Source organism: Crinia signifera, chromosome 19 (assembly GCF_055691185.1).
Source record: "Crinia signifera chromosome 19, ASM5569118v1, whole genome shotgun sequence".
NCBI classification, from domain to species: domain Eukaryota; kingdom Metazoa; phylum Chordata; class Amphibia; order Anura; family Myobatrachidae; genus Crinia; species Crinia signifera.
The window spans coordinates 82,372,394-82,396,088 of record NC_139226.1 but is presented as its reverse complement, the minus strand read 5'-3'; the positions used below and the strand labels follow the sequence as shown (position 1 = coordinate 82,396,088).

The window sequence follows — 23,695 nt, the reverse complement described above, 5'->3', positions numbered from 1 at the left end:
GAGGGTTCACCACAAGATGTACACCAATGGTGTGTGTCAAAAACAGGAACACCAGATTAGAGTTTGCAAAACAATATCTAAAAAGCCTTTACAGTTCTGGAACAACATCCTATGGACAGATGAGACAAAGATCAATTTGTACCAAAGTGAAGGTAAGAGACGAGTACATAGAAGGAAAGGAACTGCTCATGATCCAAAACATACCACCTCATCAGTGAAGCATGGTGGTGGTAGTGTCAATAGTGTGGGCATGTATGGCTGCCAATGGAACTGGTTCCCTTGTATTTATTGATAATGTGACTGCTGACAAATGCAGCAGGATTAATGAAGTGTTTTGGGCAATATTATCTGCTTTTTTTCAGTCAAATGTTTCAGAACTCATTGGACAGTGCAGATGGACAATGACCGGAAGCATACTGCAAAAGCAACCCAAGAGTTTAAGGCAAATAAGTGTAATGTTATGTAATGAACAAGTCAATTACACTTGAAGACAAAACTGAAGGGAAAATGCCCCAAGAACAAGCAGAAACTGGATACATTTGCAGTAGAGACCTGGCATGAAACCCAGCATCTGGTGATGTCTTTGCATTCCAGACTTCAGGCTGTAATTTACAATATGAGAATTGTGTTGATGTCCCAATATTTATGGACCTGACTGTACGTAGTGTGATCCATGACACAGATACAAGATTTGGTTTTGGTGCACTGCCTTTATTAACAGCAGATCACTGGCAAGATGATCAGCGATTGGGCTTGCAAAGCACGCCCACCACAAATGACAATCTGTGCTGCATTAACAGGTCTGATTGAGTAGGACATACACATTTCCATCTCTTTAGATCAGTGGTGGCCAAAACAGTCCTTGAGATCTACCAACAGTTCATGTTCAAAATGTGACAGTTCGTAATGACTACACCTGTGCACTAGCTAGGTGGTCTGGAAAACGAACAGTTTGTAGATTTCGGGACCCTGTTTGAATACCCCTGTTTTAGAACATTTTAGAAGCCTGTTCAGCAAGCTATTCTGTCCTGGCTTCAGATGTTTGTCATGGATATCTTCTACGTTGGGATAAATTCCTTGTTGTACCATTGGATCAAATGCTTAGACGAGTATGTTGAATACGTGAAGTAAATAACCTGTTCAAAAACCATACATATAATATATACATACACACACACACACACACATACAGTAATAAAAAAAAAAAAAGTACAATATCAGAGGTCTTGTTACCTTAGTTATTGAATCATCTTTTTAATTTCTAGAAGGTCCCAAGTTTTCTGCATTAAAAAACACTAAACCTTCTTCACTGAGTATTCATTATCCAAACAAAAACCTGGAGAACTCTGAAGTATTTCTTTACACAATCCAAGTTAACCTGGGGCAAGATATACTAAATGGCAGGTTCGCTGAGGTCCACAAAGCAAGACTTCAGGTTGACTGTGGGTTCTAACTAGGGAAGCCAATCCCACCACATTTTTGTAGTTCCAGGATTTGGGATTGAAGACATTCTCAATGATACTTTTTGTAAGGTGATATGAGTTGTGACAAATAAAAATTAGACAAATTCCCTGGCACTTTAGTTGGGAGCTACAGTCTGAAACAAATATCACACTGTCCCTCACGGGTAAAAGACAAAACAAAAAAACATTCATTGCCCCCCCAAAATAAAGCCCAGATTCTTGATTCTTTATACCAGACCCCGCTGAAGAATGACCATGATATCACCTGTCAGACATCTCATTGTGTCACTTCAAATTGCCAGCCTCAGCTGCTACTGTCTGCAGTGAACAGTGTGCACTCTATGAGAGACAGACTAACAGGAAGTGACAAGTTGCTGGATGCAGGGTTAAAACTGAAGGGACCTTATTTCCTACTTATTTCATATTAAACTGGTTATTTTAAAAGGCAAAAAAATCTAATATCAATAAACTACAGCAAAACATTTATGTATAAGATTTGTTTTATTAACTTACGTTTAACAACAGTCTAGGCAGCTGTCCCCTTTTTCTAAAGGGATAAGTAACTTAATTTCAGTTTGGAAACAGTAATGTGAACTAAACATGACAATAGAAAATGAATGTATGTATATATTTTCTGTATGATTAATGTCAATTAAACATTTTCAACATTTCAGTTTAAAATAACTTCATTCGAAAGTGAACGTTAATCTTTAAATTTAACCTGAATTTGTAGCTATAGATTTTTTGCAGAGTTCTTCCACAGGAAGAGGCAATACAAATACATTTAAATGTGTATAAACATTAGCAATCCATTCTAAAGAGGTCATATTCTGCTAAATCACTTTCACTTACTACATCTTCCAGCTTAAACATAAAGTAACATTTCTATCCAATTAGATATTTCATTTAGCAATGCTAGTCGACTATACAAATAATCTTGCATATGCATAGAAGGCTGCCTTGGTTTTTTCTTTAAATAGAAAGCGAAGAAGGAGCTGTACCATTGCTTCTGTAATCTCTGATCCCTGCTTTTGAAAGATCAGCATGGGAGAACACCGAAAAGCCCTTTTTAAAGCATGGTTGCCAAGTGTGTTTACAGAAGGAATGATAAATGCCTTTTAAATATTCATTATCATATACTTGGCATTGCAGTAAGCTTCAAAAAGTGAGAAAGTGGAGAGAGATAAACAAACAGCCAATCAGCTCATAACTGTCATTTTCAACCCACATCTTTAACATTGCCATTAGGGGCTGATTGTCTGGTTGTTTATCACTCTCCACGGTATAACTTTTTGAAGCTTAGTGCATCTGGCCCATCGTCTGCAATTCACAGCAAAGTGCTCAGGCTTGTTAGTTGGTATTGCTTTCAATATACTAACAAAAGGGGTTAAGCATATCAGTGAAGTTAGTAACATTTAACAAGCTGTTCAAGACAGAAAAAAAAATTGTAAAAAAAACCTAAAAAAACAAACACAAAGTTTACATGGAGAAAAATAAATAAATAAAAGTATTGAGGTGACCAGATACCAGATTCAAGAAATGAAAATAATCTGAATGTGGCATAATAGCCATTGGAGTAAACAAACAATACTAAACTCAAGATAGAACCAATAAGCAATCTGGAAAGGATCTTTAGCTTTGAGTTCTCTGTGTTGACCCAGAGACTGCGTCTCCACAAATAAGGGTAACTGTTCCGTCAAATATATCCTCCATGCTGACAGCCACTAGTTCTGTAGTAGAAGCTTGGCTGCTTTGAGAATCTGGTAATGTCACAATCATATGAGATCCAGCCAGCTGTGATTCATCCAAGGTAATCACTTGCTCTGTAGTTGTTACTTGATCCTGAGTCTGAATGACCTGTGGTGAACCAAAGGAAACTAGAGTTAAGGTATGTACAAACAGTGCAATTCAGTCTAATGTCCGAATTTGACTATGCTACAAGTATTTCTCTCCTGGTTTTGGCTATGCGATTTTGGCTAACGGCACTTGTGATTTTGACTATCACATTCTACAGGCGGCAGTCAAAATAGACTTGCCTGCACTGTCTATTTTCCTTTGTGATATTAATGCAGCAGGTCCCCACATCGGTATCGCAAGCCTCCTAAACACTGTGCGATTTTAGCTTACTATTCCATTTCTATGTTATTTTGACTATGTAGTCAAAATTGTAGCCAAAAGTGCACACCACAACACTTCAGCCATTCTGTTGTACAAATACTTATCGGTGTTCTAGATTTTTGTGCACTCGTCATATCATTTTTCAGAAAATACTGAACTGAAGTTTGTTTGTAATATGAACGTTAGGAGTCACACAAACATAATGTGTTTTACATTTACCATTAATCACATTCTACAAAACTGTTGGGGACACAAAAAGGTAGGGCACTGGGACGATGACTCAACACTACCTCAGCGTACTGGTATATGTTAGATTTATGTCCAAATCTGTAAATATTTTCTTTTTAGCATGAGTGTTATTCATTTTACTCTGTTTTTCCCAGTTTTTAACCTTGCTCTGTATGGAATTGCAGAAATTTGTTGCACCTTATAGAGGCCAGTAATAATGCAGAATTGCTATTAGCTCTCTGTATTTAGTCAAATAAATATTGGACTAAATAATTTGACTAAATACAAACAGAACAAAATAAAATTTATCAACTTAAATTTTATAAAAACCACAGCAGGACTCACACTGTGGCCCATTTAGTAGTAGCCAGCAATGCGATCTGTGGGCCTAAGTGAGATCCAATTACCTAGAAATTTAGAGATGGCAGCGAGTAATTAGCCGCCACCCATGCAAATCTCAGAGTGAACTGCAAATCCAAATGCAATTCATTCACCACCAAATGATTTTCTAGTCTGTGCAAATGTGAGAAAGTCTGATCCTTCCAAAACTCTACGACAGACAGGCTGATCAAGGCTGGTGTTGATGTCATGTGCCCTCCCTTCTGCCTGGGCAGGTCTGATCCTTACACATTCCCAGTTGTTTAATAATCAAATGGACGGACAGAGACAGTCTCTTTACTCCTTTATGAACTCCTCTAATGGTTTCTTTTTAACACCACTAGGGGTCACTTTGTTCATTAATTTCATGAAATACACAATTAAAAAAGGAAATATATATATTTTTAATCCTAACTGATAAAAATGGATAAATTAACCATACAACAAATCATATAAAATATACAAAGCAATTAAACAAATACAAAAGGATCATTAAAAACTGTTAATGCTATATATGAACAGATTTAATTATCCGGCCAAAAGAGTCCCTGTGCATTTAATGTTAATGCCTTATTCCTGATGTAGAAAGTAAGCTATGAAAAGCCACTAAGCAGTGAATAGCAGCAGTTAATAATTCCTGTTAGTAACTGCAGAAAGCATAAAGCAGCACAGAGTCATTAGCTGATAGTTAACAGCAGTCTTTTGTAAATGTTAGTGAGGCAGAAAACAAAGAGGCAGAGAGTGGTTATTCCATAGTGATTAGTAGTAAAACATCAGGTTATACTTAACACTTCCTTTTGCACCAGTAATATTTTTTTTTGCTGAAGGTGAGGATGATAGTTTCTGCAAATCAATAAGAGACAATTTTTGTCCCAGGCTAAGTTGGCAATTCAGGTTCAGCTGTGGGTGGCCGTCCACAAAGATACTGGTACCAGATCCTTCTAATGCGTTTCTCCGCCTTAATGCAGTCGGCGGCTTCCTCAGAGAATCTACTTTCTCTGAGGAAGCCACCGACTGCATTAATGCGGAGAAACGCATTAGCAGAATCTGGTACCAGTATCTTTGTGGACGGCCACCCACAGCTGAACCTGAATTGCCAACTTAGCCTGGGACAAAAATTGTCTCTTATTGATTTGCAGAAACTATCATCCTCTTCTTCAGCAAAAAAATATAACTGGTGCAAAAGGAAGTGGTAAGTATAACCTGATGTTTTACTACTAATCACTATGGAATAACCACTCTCTGCCTCTGTGTTTTCTGCCTCACTAACATTTACAAAAGACTGCTGTTAACTATCAGCTAATGACTCTGTGCTGCTTTATGCTTTCTGCAGTTACTAACAGGAATTATTAACTGCTGCTATTCACTGCTTAGTGGCTTTTCATAGCTTACTTTCTACATCAGGAATAAGGCATTAACATCGAATGCACAGGGACTCTTTTGGCCGGATAATTAAATCTGTTCATATATAGCATTAACGTTTTTTTAATGATCCTTTTGTATTTGTTGTTTAATTGCTTTGTATATTTTATATGATTTGTTGTATGATTAATTTACACATTTTTATCAGTTAGGATAAAAAATATATACCGTATATTTCATTTTTTAATTGTGTATCTCACAAAATTAATGAACAAAGAGTGACCCCTAGTGGCATTAAAAAGAAACCATTAGAGGAGTTAATACATGAGAAGAACCACAGATCTCAGCGCAGTATAACCTCTTTCTAATTCTTTGATATTTTCGATGTGGCTGAGTACCCACATATCTACTGCAGCTTCGATCTGTGATTCATCCATATATCTTTTTAAAATTGTGCACATATATATATTGCACCCTCAAGCACATAGCCATACCAAAACCTCCTTTCTCTTTACTCCTTTGTTGGTACTACTGCACATGCCTTGTATGCAGACCATGCATGTGCAGTAGCCATAGCTGGAGGTCAACGACATCTTAAGATGGCATTTGTTGTAGAGGTCAAAATCCAGAAAGCAAAGGTAAATCTGACAGCTACGTTGGATATAGAGGGACTACAGTAGGCGATATCTGCAGTCCCTCCTTCATAAAAGTTTAGGTTTAATGCAAAGCAGAACTAAGGGAGTCTGGATGTTTGACATACTTATCACCAACATATTTTTTCTTCTTGAAGAAAAACTATGCCTGTTACCCCCTGAAATAACATTCAGGGTATCAGACCTGGTTTGTAGTAATATTAATTCAACCGTGCTACTGCAAACTGATGCTGTTATCTGAAGAATTGCCTCAAACAATAAATGGTTGTCTTGGTAAAGAATAAAAGTGATCTAAATGTCTAGAGGTGCCCATACATGGTACAATATACCTACGCGTTTTGAACTAGATCGAATCACAATGTGATTTGCATGCGATCCTGACCTAGTAAATAAAGCATGGGTTGCACAGACTTTATGTTCTGAGCGATAGGATGCCAGCAGTAGCGCACATCGCACAGCACCCTCACACCATGTATGGGCACCTTAACACTTCCATTACCTTTGTGAAGACTCATGGGAGCAAATGTGATAAAATGCAAGAAGGGAGAGGTGTGGGAGTTTGTTCAATAATGGCCGGTATTTTTAAAGCACCAATCATTTACAAGGCTTTAAGTCTGGAAACCTCTGGGCTGGTGCCACCGGTGTACCTATTCCTATGCGTCTTGAATGAAGTCTATCAGTATTGTGGAATTCTTTCAGCACTGCTTTCATTTTGGCTAATAAAATAATATTTTATAGATAACAAAAAAATAAATAAACATGTACCTGCAGGACCTGTGCATTTGTCGCTTGGGCTTCTGTCAGTACTATGTCAGGATGATCTGTTTCATAGTGTCTCTCCAGCTGGGTTTGGGAAGTGAACAGTTCCCCACATATTTCACAACCAAATGTGCTGTCTGTCTCATTGAAGTGGTCTGTGGCTACATGATGCTGCAGAGCACCTGGGAACTGGAAACACTCGCTGCAGTAAAGACATTGAAATGGCTGGGAACCTGAAAGCAAGAAAAGACAAAAACAAATAGCTAAAACATCAAGGAAAATGGTTTAGCATTGTACATCTTTTTAGAACAACCAATGATCTTTGCCACTACTTTGCGAACTTCAAAATGCATAAAATAGTTTAAAGAATAGAAACAACTTGACAGCTATGTGAATAAGTCATTAAAGAGCATTAATATGCTTGAGCACTACATATTCCCTCCTGATCTCCCAAATCATCTCCTTCCCATTCACCACATCTCCTTCCCATTCTCCCTTTTAGCACCGAGTCCCAATCAACTTTAACTGATGTAAAGAAGGCAAACAATAGCAAAACAATGGGTAGTAGTAAGCTTCAGATCCACAGGGAAGTTGGGCGAATGACATCCTAAGCAACAAAAACTCTGCATTTAATCATCAAATTTAGTATTAGGTGCATTCCATGTTATATTTTGGGTGAAATTGTACAAATGAATTCAATCACCAACATCTCCATACTTGCCTGAGTGCTTGCATTTGATATGAACTTGCAATGCGGCAGATGTTGGGTATGTTTGCTTACACTTCTCACATTCATATACCTTGTCATCTGAAAAAAGAGTGGACAGCGACCATTAAAATGTTAGCAAATTCATGATGTAATTTCAAATACAGGTTTACTTCATTTATTTTATTTATTAACAGTTTCTTATACAGCGCACACATATTCCCGAGCACTTTACAGAGAATATTTGAACATTCACATCAGTCCCTGCACCAGTGGAGCATACAATCTATATTCCCTACCACATGTACACACACACATTCCAGGGTTAATTTTTGTTGGGAGCCAATTAACCTACCAGTATATTTTTTGGATTATGGGAGGAAACCAGAGTACCCGGAGGAAACCCACGCAAGTACGGGGAGAACATACAAACTCTGCACAGTTAGAGCCACGGTGGGAATCAAACCAATGACCTCAGTGCTGTGAGGCAGTAATGTTAACCATTACACCATACGTAATGCCCCAGAAGAAAACTTCTTGGTTGAAGAGACACACCAGACTAGTCAGGGGATGAGAACAATGGTGGGCATGCACCATTTTTTTTAATAGAATATATATATATATATATATATATATATATATATATATATATATATATATATATATATATATATATGAAAATGTATTTATGGAACTCGGCGATCTGTGTTACTCAATAGTATTGGACCAATCCAGGAAGATAGATATATATATAGATATATATATATAGATATATATATAGATATATATATAGATATATATATAGATATATATATATAGATATATATATATATATATATATATATATATATATATATATATATATATATATATATATATATATATATATATATATATATATATATATATATATATATATATATATATATATATATATATATATATATATATAGAGAGAGAGAGAGAGATCAAAAAGAAGCTCTAAGACACTGGCGCATTAGATTACCCTAAATACAATGTGTTCGGTGTAACCTATAAGATTTTTAGGATCTAACTATAAAATCTTTAGGGTGGCTAGCCGATTCTCTAGGTGCCGGCTTGGTGAACCGGAGAAGTTGAACCTGAAAAATACAATACAAAAAACTGGTATCGGGACTATTCCTTTTCAACAAAGAACTAAAGAATTGATTAGCTACAAACAGAGACATTCACTATACCCCAGAAAGCTCCGACAGAAAGTTTCCAGAAAGGAGAAAAGAAAAAATGAAATAATTACTATTCCAATTACTGCCAATAGACTCAAAAGAAATGGACTCTGTATATACAGAACAAATTTGGTCATTGCACCATTTGGTGAAATAGAGCTTAGGGTTCTTAACCACAAAAAATCACAAACATATGACGTACTAAAAATAAAAATAAAAATTCTGTCATAAAAAATCATCATTCTCACTTATAAATATTATTATATATTTTTCTATCACACATCTATACCCATATTTTAAGAACCTTGTCACGACTATTGTTATAAGTTCATATTAATGTCACATATGTATTTAAATATGTATAGGACTATCCTGTTTGTCACCTTATAATCACATGAATAGAGTTAAGCAAAACACATGGGATCACCATTGCTTGCACGTATGCACGAAAATGCCACCTATATGATAACGAAGAATCTAAAATGCTTCCATGCGGCAAACGAACTCTGAATAAGTGTCCTTTTCCATTAATATTTATACTTTGTTTTTTCGTAGTACATACAATATAAAGAGCTAAATATGTCTCCACCTGAGGATTGCTATGACAACGCTTGCGTCTCACAATGAAAAACTCCGCCCCCATAAGTATGAAGACCGGGATCCAATAGAAGATCAGGATCCAACAGAAGGTCTGCGCTTCAATACAGCAACATCCGCGTTCCACAAAACAGACAGCGAGGAGACGCACATCCGGTCTATCGTCAGTACGGCACAAGCCTTAATTTCCGCGCTCCAGAGTCAGCGCTATGTGCGCTCCAACTACAAACACTTCCGCGTTCCACTGACGGACAGTGCGATGAAGCACTTCCGGTCCAGCGGAAAAAGTTCTAACTGATCGCGGCAGCATTTGCTGCAAATTCATCAACACTGACTGGACAACATTAATGGAGAATTAGTCTCCAATCCTATTGGCAATTGCTATAAACCTTTTTCCAGGACTGTATCAAAATAACGAAAAATTGGACACTTCCGCTTCCGGTTTCTAATCCCACCCCCATGTAATCACAGATAGTATAAATACCCTTACTGATCACACCTCAATATTCTGCTCCCCTTGAAGAAGTCCACAAGTGGACGAAACGCGCCGGGACCACCCTCTAATCCTTCCTGCCACTGAGCCAAGAGACTGCAGCACTACCTCCTGGTCTCCTAACCACGAAAAAGACTTTCCCCTTTTTTTTACTTACCCTATATCCAGCTAAGTACTAACCATACTTTTTAACAAAGGGGATATACTGATTGCTCTTATATGTCTGTATTTTTTTAATACTGTGCTTATCTGTTTCCACCCACTTCCTTGTTGTCTCCATTCCCCTTCCCCATCCCCACTACCTATCCCAACCAATTGTATAACTGTCATATTTATGTTCTTGTATATTGTATGAATTAAGTGTATACAAAAAATCTTTTATATATATATACACTCTTTTATTTTGGTATATTAAATACATATTTACAGTATATCTTTGCATATATGTCCATACTTTTTTTATAACAATTACTAGACCACTGTAAGGCGCCTTGATTCTCCCCATACTATATATATATATATACACATATACATATATACATACATATATACATACACACACACACACACACACACACACACACACATATACACACGAAGCTTAGCATTGCAACATTATTACTTGGTGCTGTCATGTCCAAAATGAACTTCAGTTCTAACCATAGGGTGATGTGTGGTATAGCTTAGAGACATTGTCTAGGTGAACAGCAGAAGGTTGACATTAACAAAAGGTTAAAAACAATCAAAAGGTTATCATGGTTAAAAGGTCAAACTTTTGTGGTTGGACTTTTGACTGTCGAGCTAGACATTGGTTTTCAGCCATCCGGATACCATCCAGGAAATGGTGGTTATATTCAACCCTTAATAGGCAGAAAAAATAACTAACCACATTGTCATATAGCCTTCTCAATGTAGTACTAGCCAAGCAAGGAGAAACCACACATTCTTGGGTTTGGGTGTTACTCTGACTAAACACTAACAAATATGAATAAATAAATGTGGATATAGAGGAGTATGAGCACTACAACAATATTACTTCCCTGGAGCAGTGAGAGTCCTATTAAATAATTCGATCTCTTGTAATTCTTGAACTCAAGGTGTTATGGGAGTTCTTAGAAAAAAGGACAAGCATGGTACCATGGAAGCAAAGACGGGAAACATTATGAAACATTACTTTTGGAAAAATCAGATATGGCGAACAGAGACCTGCCTACTTGAAACAATATAGTGAAGAGACTATCCTAAAAAACATAAAAGGAACAGAGTGAATGGGTCTTGAACGGAGCATAATGTAGGACAAGCAAAAAAAATGCTGAGGTAACAGACATTAAGAACAGAAGAGAAAAATAATTGAGAAACTGCTAAAAAATGGCAAAAACTTATCAGCTACCTCTCTAAATATAATTCCTGAAAACCTCCCCCAATAGACTGCTGTAGTGATCTAAACATTTCACCCTCTGCAGAATACAATCTTCTTCCCTCACAAATCGGTGACCTACAGTATGAGACCCCAATGCATTCTCAAGTATGAATGTCAGGCCCTCGATGACTACTGGCCAGGACATTCATTTGTAAGATCAACTCACAGGGAAACCATGTATACTGGAGGCAGAGTGAGGAATGGTTACTGTACAAATACTCCAAGACTGAAATAAATTATATCCTAACTCCCCCCTATCCCCATCAGCTGGGAATAACCAATCCCCTGAAATATGCAACCACACAGAACTTTCAAAATGCCAAAGACCTATTTCAAAAAGGCAAAAAAGCATTTTGTGTAGGGAAATGCTGGAAATCACAATCCCTTTATGCAGGACTGATGGCAGTGTGCAGGCTGGTTAGAAACAAGAAAAAGTTATGGTAGACCTACCTTCGGTTAATTTTCTTTCTTTGAGGTCCATGGGAACCACAGGGGACATCGGGGTTGTAGGCGGACACAGGGGGCCCGAGGCACCAATCATCGAAGCTTTTCAAAAGTTTCCCAGCATGCCCGGGCCCTCTTCCCTATGACCCCACCTCCAGGCTCAGCTTAGTCTGTATTGGTAACCAGCATTAAGCAGGAAGAGGACAGAGAGAACACATGCGCAAGTACTCATACACACAACTTATGGCACATGGACAAGACTAAGGTCACAGTGTAGTGCATCACACCTAGGGATACCTCAGGATCAAATTTAGGGAGGGCGCCCTGTGGTTCCCATGGACCTCAAAGAAAGAAAGTTAACCGAAGGTAGGTCTACCATAACTTTCCTTTTCTTTCTTGGGGTCCATGGGTCCCACAGGGGACATTGGGGATGTCTCAAAGCCGTATTTAAGGAAGGGAATTTGCCTGAGGTGTCAGAAGTACCCGATGACCAAAGGAGGCATCCTGGGAGGCGAACGTGTCAAATGCATAGAATTTTATGAAGGTATGGACAGATGACCATGTTGCAGCCTTGCACAGCTGTTCGGCAGATGCACCTCGGCGTGCTGTCCATGATGGGCCAACCGCTCTGGTGGAGTGTGCTTTTATCGAAAGGGGAATAGGCAGATTAGCCTGCTGATCAGTCTTTTGAATAGCCATGCAGATCCAGCGAGCAATGGTCTGTTTGCTCGCTGGCCAAACCTTTTTGTGGAATCCATAGAGCACGAAAAGAGAGTCTGATTTTTTGACCGACTTAGTACGGTCTATGTAAATGGTCAGAGCCCTGTCCACATCCAGTAGACGTTCTTCCGCAGAGAGGTCGTCTGTATTGAACGCTGGAACCACAATCTCCTGATTTATGTGGAATTTGGAGACTACCTTTGGAAGGCGAGATGGTTTAGTTCGTAACACCGCCCTATTTGGATGAAATATGAGGAACAGTGTTTTACAGGAGAGAGCTGACAAAATCAGAAACCCATCTAGCGGATGCAATAGCCAAAAGGAATACCGTCTTGGCTGTCAGCCATTTGAGGTCTGCCGCCTGTAACGGTTGAATGGTGTCTTGATCAAAGCCTGTAACACCAGAGATAAGTCCCAAGGTGTTGTAGGCACAACATACAGGGGCTGAATATGTACCACTCCTTGATGGAATGTACAGACGTCCGGGAGACTAGCTATTTTCCTCTGAAACCAGATGGATAAAGCTGAAACTAACTTTTAAAGACGCTAGCCTTAGCCCCTGGTCTAGGCCCTTGTGAAGGAATGCCAGGATTCTGGCTACCTTGAACATTTTTGAATTATACTTCCTAGCCATACACCACGCAAACTAGGTGTGCCAGACCCTATAGTAAATTCTGGATGATGCTGGCTTGCGTGCCTGAATCATGGTCCTGGCTACCTTTGAAGAATAACCTTTATTTTTCAATTAGGCAGTTTCCAGCGCCACGCCGTCAGACAGGCGTTGAAGATCTGGGTGCATGCAGGGTCCCTGACTCAGTAAGTCCACCCAGAAGGGTAGGAGGAAGGATGGCTGGTACGACATTTGTTGTAGGTCCACGTACCAGTACCTGCATGGCCAGGCCGGAGCTATCAGGATGAGGTCCCCGCCTTCCTGTTTAAATTTCCTGATTACTCTGGGAATCATGGATATTGGTGGAAAGGCATATAGAAGACGATAATTCCATGGAACGGATAGGGCATCCGTGAAGCTGGCTTGAGGATCCCTGAACGTTGACACTTTGTTGTGTCTGGAAGCCATTAAGTCTACGTCTGGCATCACCCAATGGACTTTTAGGAGCAAAAACACCTCTGGGTGGAGTGACCACTCCCCCCACATGGATAATTTGGTGGCTTAGGAAGTCTGCCTCCCAATTTAGAACTCCTGGGATGAAGACTGCAGAGAGAGCCAGAAGGTGCTGTTCCGCCCAGGTGAGAATCCTGGAGACCTCCCGGAGAGCAGCTGCACTGTGAGTTACTCCATGGCGATTTATGTACGCCACAGCCGTGGCATTGTCCGATCTGATCTGGACTGGTTTTCCCCAGGAGAAGGTCCTGAGAACGGATAAGGGCGTTGTAAGCTGCCCGAAGCTCCAGCACGTTGATGGAAAGGCAGGTTTCCGGTGTGGTCCACACACCTTGCAAGGATCGGGATTCTAATACCACCCCCCAGCCTCGTAGGCTGGCGTTGATAGTGAGAATCGTCCACTCTGTGAACCAGAATGGACGACCCTGAGATAGATGGTCTGTTTGCAGCCACCATTGAAGGAAAAATCCTGATTGTTATCTGTAATGTAATGAGATAACAGGACTTCCTGGGATTTGGCCACTAACAGTAAATTGTCCAGGTATGGGAGTATCCCAATTCCCAGATGGTGAATGTGTTCTGCCATAACCACCATGATTTTTGTAAAAATCCTAGGAGCGGTGGCTAGGCCAAATGGAAGAGCCTGGATATGAAAATTACGATTTTCATTTGCAAACCTGAGATTTCTGGTGTGCTGAAAGAATTGGGACATGCAAGTAGGCGTCCCGAATGGCCAGGGAGATTATGTAATCCCACGGTTTCAGGGCTAGGATTATTGTCCTTAAAGTTTCCATCCGAAACTTTGAAACCTTCACCACTTTGTTGAGTGACTTCAGGTTGAGGATTGGCCTGTAGGTTCCTTTGGTTTTGAAACCAGGAACAGAGTCGAGTAATAACAGAGTCCCCTCTGGTGTTGAGGGACTGGAAAAATGACTCGGGATTGTAGCAGACAATTTAAGATTTTTAGCAATTGTTCTGCTTTGTTTGGATTGTGAGGTAGGCCTGTGCAAAAAAACTTGTGCGGGGGAGGCTTTTTGAACGAGATGGAGTAGCCCATGACACAACTTCTCCTACACAGGCATCCTTTGTTGTGGATAGCCACTGGTGGGCAAAGTGGAGAAGTCAGCCTCCCACTTAGGGGTCCCCCTGCAGGAGGCCCGTCCAGTCATGCTGAAGGTTTATCTGGCTTGGCAGGGTCCTGTCTAGCGGCCCAGACCTGCTTGGGCTTCGCCTTACTTGCCTTATTGGCAGGAGCGGTTCTAGGGTAGGACTGACCTCGGGCTTTACCCTGGGGATGAAAGGACCGAAAGGAAGAAGTCCTAGCTTTTTGTGGTAGAGCTGTGGGCAGACACGCAGGCTTGGCTGCTGCCAGCAGGTACAAGTTCGAAGGTTTTCTTGGATTCCAGGTCCGCTTTCCATGGTCTTAACCAAATGATGTGGCCTGAATTGAACTGGCAGATGCTTAAGCGGATGCATTGGACATAGCCTCCATAATGTAAAATGCTGTTTGTTTAATGTGATGCACACATAATTTGGCATCATCAGAGGCGTCTTGGGTAAGTTCATCTTTTAGGAACTGTACCCATGGCAAAATGGCTTTAGCCACCCAGGTCGCTGCTATGGTCGGTCTCTGGACCGCTCCAGTGAACGAGAATATGGCCCTTAGAGAATGTTCCAAGTGCCTGTCTGTAGGATCTTTTAAGACCGATCCTAAAGTGACCGGCAATACTGAGGGTTTAACTAACCTGGTCACATGAGAATCTACCAAGGGAGGAATTTCCCATGGTTTACAATCCTCAGGAGGTAAGGGATACCTGGATAATAGCTTCTTAGAAATAGTGGACTTTTCCCCCAAGGCCTCCCATTGATCCCTCTAATCTCTATCAAATGGTCAAAGTGAGGGAATTGGGACTTTCTGCTTTTTAAAAACATCTCTGGTTTTAGCAGTTGGTTCAGGCTCCTCAGAGAGTGACAATAATATCAAACGAATGGCATCAATGAGAGCTGTCACATCAGCTGTGTCTGATTGTGAAGCAGGATTGTTGTCCTCTGTAGGCATAGGATCATCATCCTGGTCATCGTCAATATTAATATCATCAGCATTGTCATTATCATCCCCATCATCATCTGTGTCATCCTGTGCTACAGTAAGCAATGGTGTTAACAGAGGCCTATTAGGTTGTGCAGCATTAGGCAGCAGCTTTTGCATGGCTACCATAGTCTGTTGCAAGGTCTGCACCGTGGTCGACAGGGCATCCACCCAAGGTGGAGGGGACTGGACTACAGTGGGTGCAATGGAGGGAGGAAGGCGATCCACTAGGGTGCCTAACAACTGCTGAATGGCTGCCCAGGGTGGTTTTGGGAAACCACTGTGGCAGAGGACTGGCCAGGGGGGATAAAGCAGTTAACACATAGCCCCTCCTGAGTGACATCCTGATCAGACAAGCCTGCGACAACTCTTGCAAGACCAGAGCTGGGGAGACCATCTGTTTGCGCCCCGGTTTGGACATAATGCAAAGACCCAAAGAGGGGGATTACAGTGCACAATAGGTATAATCAACAGAGGAAAACCTGGAATGATATCACTGAGTGTATGTGACCCGAGAGAATAAAACCTCTGTAATCTTCCTCAGAAGATTTGTGAGAAATACAGTGGACAGTTGCAAAAGTACTGACAGAGAATGAGAATAAAAGAACTAGCACAATACAGTCACATACACAAGCACTTACATTTAGCTGGTAAAGCCAATAAATGCTATTACACCCTGTATCAACCGCTTAAACTCTATGGAGTAAGGGGGATTAGGGTGTCTGTGAAAGCGTTAATCAGCCTGTAAACGGTTTCACAGGGGAGACTGTACCTCCTGTGCCTCTAAGATGGCCACTGGTCTGAAGAGAAAGGGCGGGCACAGGGTTAAACAGCTAGTGGACGGCAGATCTGCGGGGAGATTAGCGCCAAAGCTGGGGGAGGTGCTGCAGGCCAAGCGCCACCCCCCTTGCTGGACTTCCCCCACCGGGGCAAAGGGAGCCTGTTAAAATGGATTTTAATGCTCCAGCCTGCGCTCAGGCCCCGGTGGTCTAGTGGAGTCCCTGCCTGAAGCCAGTGTCCACGCCAGCTGCTACAGCTGTATCCCACACCACGCAGCAAAGCAGGGATTTGTGCCCTCACAGAAGGCCTTACCTGTTGCCGGAGATCCGGCCATACTGGCTGGGCGAGATGTCCGGTGGTGCTTTAGTCTCCCCTGCCGAGTACCCCTCTTGACAGTGTTGTGGGGGAGTTCCGGCGCCGGCAGGAGTGATGTGGTCGCCCACGCCACCGTCAGTGATTGACAGCGGGGGCGGCCTCAGCCGCAAGAGAGGCTCTGCCGCTTAAGCGGCCAGTATAAAAATAACAATAAAAATTAAAAATAATTGCAGTTTCTTATGGGATTACCTCAGTGAGGTAATCCCTGCTGATTTTAATGGTGCGTCAGCTTCCTGCTGGCACCAAACAAAAACAGACTAAGCTGAGCCTGGAGGCGGGGTCATAGGGGAGAGTGCCCGGGCATGCTGGGAAACTTTTGAAAAGCTTTGCTGATTGGTGCCTCGGACCCCCTGGATCCGCCTACAAACCCGATGTCCTTTGTGGGACCCATGGACCCCGACAAAGAAATAGAGATAAGCCATTGGACAGAACTATTTTGGCTCTGGGGGAAAAAAACAGGGATTTTGTACTTACCGTAAATCCTTTTCTCCGAGTCCACAGGTGTCACTGGAGTTACACTGGGGAATAGAAGGCGACCACAGGGAGCATGGGCACTTTAAAATAATTAATCAGTGTGACCAACTCCTCCCCTTCTACTTCCCCTCCCAGGCAGTCATAAAGATCATGCCCGAAAGGGAGCAGAAAGATATAACACACATCCGAGAGGAGGTTCATCACAACATAACATCATTCAATACTTATAGTAGAAAAAGAATATATATATGAAAAAACAAACGCACACACAGAGTCAAACCAGACGAGACAGGTGTGTAATAACAATGTTTATATAACCCTGACAAGGGAAAACTCCAGAGGTTACCCATTAGGAACCTAACACTGAACATAACAGGTGGAGAACAGCGCTGAGGTGGGCGTCCAGTGACACCTGTGGACTCGGAGAAAAGGATTTACGGTAAGTACAAAATCCCTGTTTCTCCTTCATCCACTAGGTGTCACTGGAGTTACACTTGGGACGTCCCAGAGCTTTCAACCCGGGTGGGTGAGCGCTGAGATCCCCTTAAAACAGAGCGGCCAAACTGAGAAGCTGGTGCCGCAAAGGTATGAAACCTATAAAATCGCACAAAGGGGTGCCGACCTGACCATGTCGCAGCACCACAGAGCTGTTGCAGGGAGACCCCACGGGCAGCCGCCCATGAAGGACCCACCGATCTGGTGGAGTGCGCGCCTATGTTAGCAGGAGGCATCTGAGCCTCAGCAAGGTATGCCTGACGAATTGTCAGACGGATCCATCTGGCCAGCGTTTGTTTCGAAGCTGGCCATCCACGACGCACCGGGTCGTAGGTAACAAACAAGACATCCGTCTTACGAAAAGAAGCCGTGCGAGAGACATAAATCCGCAGGGCCCTCACCACATCCAAGGACCTATCCTCAGGTGAAGCCTCTGTGAATGCTGGAACCACGATCGGTTGGTTCACGTGGAACGCTGAGACCACCTTCGGAAGGAAGGAAAGACTGGTACGGAGCTCCGCTCTGTCCGGATGAAACTGGAGGAACGGTGAGCGACAAGAAAGCGCACCCAATTCCGAAACACGTCTGGCCGAGGCCAAAGCCAAGAGAAGAACCACCTTCCAAGTGAGATATCGAAGATCCACCTCTTCTAACGGCTCAAATATAGATGATCTTAAATATCTGAGGACCAACTCTAGGTCCCAGGGAGCCGTAGGTGGACGAATAGGGGGCTGAAGCCTCAGCACCCCCTGGAAAAAAGTGTGGACTTCCGGAATGAGGGCTATACGTTTCTGGAAAAAAACTGAAAGGGCTGAAACCTGCACCTTCAGTGTATTCAGCCTAAGTTCAGAGTTCAACCCCTCCTGTAAAAACAGGAGAAGTCGAGCCTTCTTGAACAGAGTAGAGGACACTCGGCGTCTTTCGCACCACGACACATAGGATCTCCAAATCCGATGATAGTGTCTGGAGGTGACTTCCTTCCTGGCCCTCATCATTGTAGGTATCACCGCCCTAGGGATACCTGCATGTCTCAAGATGGACCTCTCAGCAGCCACGCCATCAAATGTAGACGTCCTAAATCTGGGTAGATGAAAGGACCCTGACTGAGGAGGTCCTCTTGATGAGGTAGCGGCCACAGCTCGTCGATCAGAAGATCCGTCAGGTTGGTGTACCACGAGCGCCGGGGCCAATCCGGCGATATCAGAAGCGCTGTTACCCCCTCCCTGCGAATGCGCTGTAATACCCGAGGTATCAACGGAAAGGGAGGAAAAAGGTAAACAAACTGAAACGGCCAAGGAGCGACCAGAACGTCCACCCCTGCGGCCTGAGGATCTCAAGTCCGCGCAAAGTATATTGGGAGCTGGAAGTTGTGGCGGGACACCATCAGATCCGCCTGAGGACACCCTCAACGATGTATTAGGGTCTGAAATACCTGAGGGTTGAGGCACCACTCCCCCTGGTGGGCATGCTGCCGACTTAGAAAGTCGGCCTCCCAATTGTCTACTCCGGGGATGAACACTGCTGACAAGGCCTGAGCATGGTCCTGAGCCCAGAGGATGATCCTGCTTACTTCCTTCATCGCCGCCTTGCTCCGAGTGCCGCCCTGCTTGTTTATGTAGGCGACGGCTGTGGCGTTGTCGGACTGGACTCTGATTGCTCTGCTCCGCAGCAGGTGTCCCGCCTGCAGAAGAGCATAGTAGACTGCTCTGAGTTCCAGCACATTGATGGAGAGTAAGCTCTACTGCCTCGTCCATAAACCCTGGAACTGGTGTTCCAGCGTTACCGCTCCCCAGCCTCGAAGGCTGGCGTCTGTGGTGAGGAGAGTCCACTCCCATATGCCGAACCTCCTGCCCCTTTGCAGGTTTTCGGAGTTGAGCCACCACAGCAGGGACAGACGGGCTCGAGGAGACAGGGTCACCCGCTGCTGAAGATGCAGGTGAGACCCTGACCACTGGTGAAGGAGAGACAACTGGAATTGGCGCGAGTGGAAGCGGCCGTACTGTACTGCCTCGAAGGAGGACACCATCTTCCCCAAGAGTCTGGTGCAAAGGTGCACCGATACCTGTGGCCGTCGCAAGACCGACCTGACCAGGACCTGCAGGGACTGAACTTTGTCGGGCGGCAGAAAAACCTTAATCTGCTGGGTGTCCAGAATCATCCCCAAAAAGAGAAGACGTTGAGACGGCTGTAGCTGAGACTTTGCAAAGTTCAGAATCCACCCATGACTGATGAGTGTCTCCTGGGTGAGCCGTATGTTGGACAACAGAGCCTCCCTCGAACAAATTTTTCAGAAGAAGATCGTCCAAGTAGGGGATGATGGTAACCCCCTGAGCCCTGAGGACCTCCATCATCACCGCCATCACCTTGGTGAAGACCCATGGGGCCGATGAGAGACCGAACGGCAGGGCCTGGAACTGCCAGTGTTGTTCCTGTATAGAGAACAAGAGGAAGGCCTGGTGAGGAGGACAGATAGGGATGTGCAGGTATGCGTCCCTGATATCCAAAGATACCAGGAACTCTCCCTGTTCCAGTCCCTGAATCACCGACTGCAGGGACTCAATATTGAATTTGACCGCTTGTAGAAACGGATTCAAATCCTTTAGATTTAGAATAGGCCTTACCGAGCCGTCCGGCTTCGTCACAAGGAACAGACTGGAGTAGTATCCCTGAGTATGCTGATCCTCGGGTACTGGTATCACAACTCCTGTTGTCCGCAGCTTGTTGATTGCTGATAACAGAAGTTGCGCCTTGTCTGGGAGTACGGTCTTGAAAATCCTGTTTGGAGGGACCAACCGGAAATGGATTTTGTAACCCTGGGTTACCAGATCCCTTACCCATGAGTCCTGACAAGACTGTAGCCAGATGTGACAGAAGGACAGCAGTCGGGCCCCGACTCTGGGATCCCCCAGATGAGACCGTGGACAGTCATGCGGCTGGCTTGGAGGACTTGGGCTCCTGGACAGCTGCCGAGGCGCCTCTGCCTCGTCCTCTGGAACCTCTAGATGGAGCTCCGCCTCTGGAACGACCTCTGAATCTGGTCGTAGGCCGAAAGGAGGGCCTTTGAGGGGTCCTGCGTGTAGTCGGAGGAGCCGCTGAGGGAAGGAAGTGGGACTTACCTCCCGTTGCTTGGGAGATCCACTTGTCGAGCTCTGGCCCGAAAAGAACCTCCCCATTGAACGCCAGGGCCTCCACCGCACGCTTGGACTTTGCATCAGCCTGCCATTGGCGTAACCAGAGAGCTCTGCGAGCTGATATGGATAAGGCCGAAACCTTGGCTGCAACCATGCAGACGTCAGAAGAGGCTTCTATTAAATAATTGGATGCCTCTTGGTTCTGTTCAGCAAGCTGAACAATGGAGGCAGGGTCAGAGCCCTCACGAACCTCTGTTAGGATCTGAGAAGCCATACCCCCATGGCTTTATTTACCCAGCACCCGACCTGGGCCGGACGCTGAATAATTCCAGCTGCAGAAAAAATGTTCTTAAGGGTTACTTCCAACTTACGGTCAGAAGTATCCTTAAGAGTGGTTGCACCCGGCACCGGGAGAATCGTCTTTTTAGACAGTCGTGAGACTGAAGAGTCCACTACTGGTGGTATCTCAATCCTCTTTCTACCCTCTGGTGGAAGAGGATAAGCAGCCAGAAACCTTTGAGGTACCTGGAATTTTTTGTCAGGGTGATTCCAAGCCTGCAAAATATGTTCATCTAACTCCTCCGCTGGAGGGAAGGTGGGTGACTGCCTTTATCTCTTCCCAAAGAAAGAAGGACGAGCAGGAATGTCTGCGTCATCTGACACCTTGCAGGCAACCTTTACCATATGTATAAGGTCCTCCAGGCTGGGGCCGGCTCTTGCGTAAACAACGCCTGATGATCATCATCATCATCATCATCATCATCATCATCATCATCATCATCAATCATCAATCATCAATCATCAATCATCATCATCGGCAAATTCGCCCTCCTCCAGATCAGGCATATCCTCATACTCCCCAGAATCCCCAGAGGGCTGTAATACCCTTTTACTGAGTAAGGGAGGGGGATTTTGCCTAGAAGATGAAGCAATGGCGCCCTCTGCTGGAGTCAAGGCTTTAGTTAAGCTCTGCACAGCAGAAGTCAAGGAAGCCTGTTGAGTTCTGGAAGTCTCTGTCCTTTTGAGCTGCAGAGAGCTCGCAAGCTAAATGAGACATTACATCAGCTAATTGTGATGCCCAAACAGGGGTATGCACGGGGGACTCTGGAGCTGGGGGTAAAGCAGTGCATTTATCAAATACAGAGTCTCCCTCCTTAGAAGGTGTAAATTTTACAGCACACTTCTTGCAAGTAACCCTCTTGGAGCTACCCCCTGCCATGGTCAACAGAACACCCAGTAATCACCACACACTACCACACTGATCACAGATAGTAGGTATAGGATAGGCAGCAATATATACTGGAAGGGAGAGACAGTAAAAGAGCCGTCACAGAGCTTTGTACAGCGCTATGGCATATACCTAGGAGCGCTATAGCTCTAATTGAGACACAGCCCAAACTGTCTTCACCTAGCTCTAATCCCCACTGTAACTCACAGACCGGGTAGAGCGTTCAGCAGGACGGTCACCAGGCGACAGGGATCGCCCAACTGCAGTCAGGATAGATCTGCAGCGCAACAGTGGCGCCTCCAGCAGCGTGTTCAATGGCGCCAAATGTCCAAGATGGCCGCCGTGACTTGCAGGAATGCTGGGGTATGCCAAGGCCTGCTGGGAAGTACCGCGCGGTAACTCCGCCCCCCGCCCGGCAGCTCCGTCACCCATAATGGCGCCAGGTTTAAAAAACCCTCTGCTGCACCACCGTTTGTGTCCCTGACCATCCTCTAACAGGAAGGCAGGGTAATACTCACAGTGCTGCGGCCATGCCGTCGGCGGTGCGGCTGGGGGAGGATCGGGTGCACGCTTCGTGTGAGCGGCGCCCGTTACAGCTCCAGAGACGGTGGTCTCTGTCAGCTAGGGAGCCGGGCGCAAACCCTATAAGCAGCAGCCGACTCCCTCGTCGCAGGCAGATAGTAGCAGCAACTATCTGCCTGTCCTCAAAGGCAAAACTTGCTGCTTTATGTCCTAATTATCAAAAAGCCCAGGAGATGAGAGAAATGTGACCTGCTCCCTTTTGGGCACGATCTAAGACTGCCCGGGAGGGGAAGTAGAAGGGGAGGAGTTGGTCACACTGATTAATTATTTTAAAGTGCCCATGCTCCCTGTGGTCGCCTTCTATTCCCCAGTGTAACTCCAGTGACACCTAGTGGATGAAGGAGAAAAAAACCTCTTAAGTGATAAACGCTAATGGGGGTCCATGCCCTGCTTCCCATGGGTGAAACATACAAATCTCATCTCAAGTCTTACGAAATGGTGATCACGCCTAATTAATAGGCTGCCCGTTCAGAAAACAGATTAATTCCTACAAAAAATATCTGACATATTTAATAAAATATGTATTTTTCCAGGTAAATAGACTATTAACATTAAAGGTGCCCATACAAGTTACAATTATTGTATACAATAATGCATACAATATTGCATCGCATCTCGGTTTTACAATGAAATCAGATCTAGTACAAAAAGATCTCATGTAAAACCGCGATGAGATGCGATATTGTATACAATATTGGGTACTTGTTTCCTAGCACGGTGCCCCCGATTTTGATGGTAGTGCATCTTATGCAATCGCATTGCATGCAATATAGCAGCATGCGATGCGATTTTTAATTATACAAGCACCCTAATGGGTGCTTACGATGTTAAATGCACCCCCATTGTCAACGCCACCCCCACTATCAACGCCA

General features: G+C 43.8%; 1 protein-coding gene across 2 annotated transcripts in view; it reads right to left on the bottom strand.

Moving 5' to 3' along the window:
* Positions 1–1,945: 1,945 nt before the first annotated feature.
* The window catches only part of ZBTB40 (zinc finger and BTB domain containing 40), a 168,355-nt gene continuing 146,605 nt past the window's right edge, over positions 1,946–23,695 (bottom strand). Inside the window, exons 16-18 of one of the 2 annotated variants that reach the window (XM_083162792.1) lie at positions 7,683–7,769; positions 6,977–7,194; positions 1,946–3,320 (exon numbers count right to left, since the gene is read on the bottom strand). In XM_083162792.1, the coding sequence (XP_083018918.1) occupies positions 3,096–3,320; positions 6,977–7,194; positions 7,683–7,769 (530 nt within the window). In that variant the 3' untranslated portion in view covers positions 1,946–3,095. Of the gene's footprint in view, positions 3,321–6,967; positions 7,195–7,682; positions 7,770–23,695 lie in introns of both variants that reach the window. The other variant, XM_083162791.1, reaches the window with a different exon arrangement.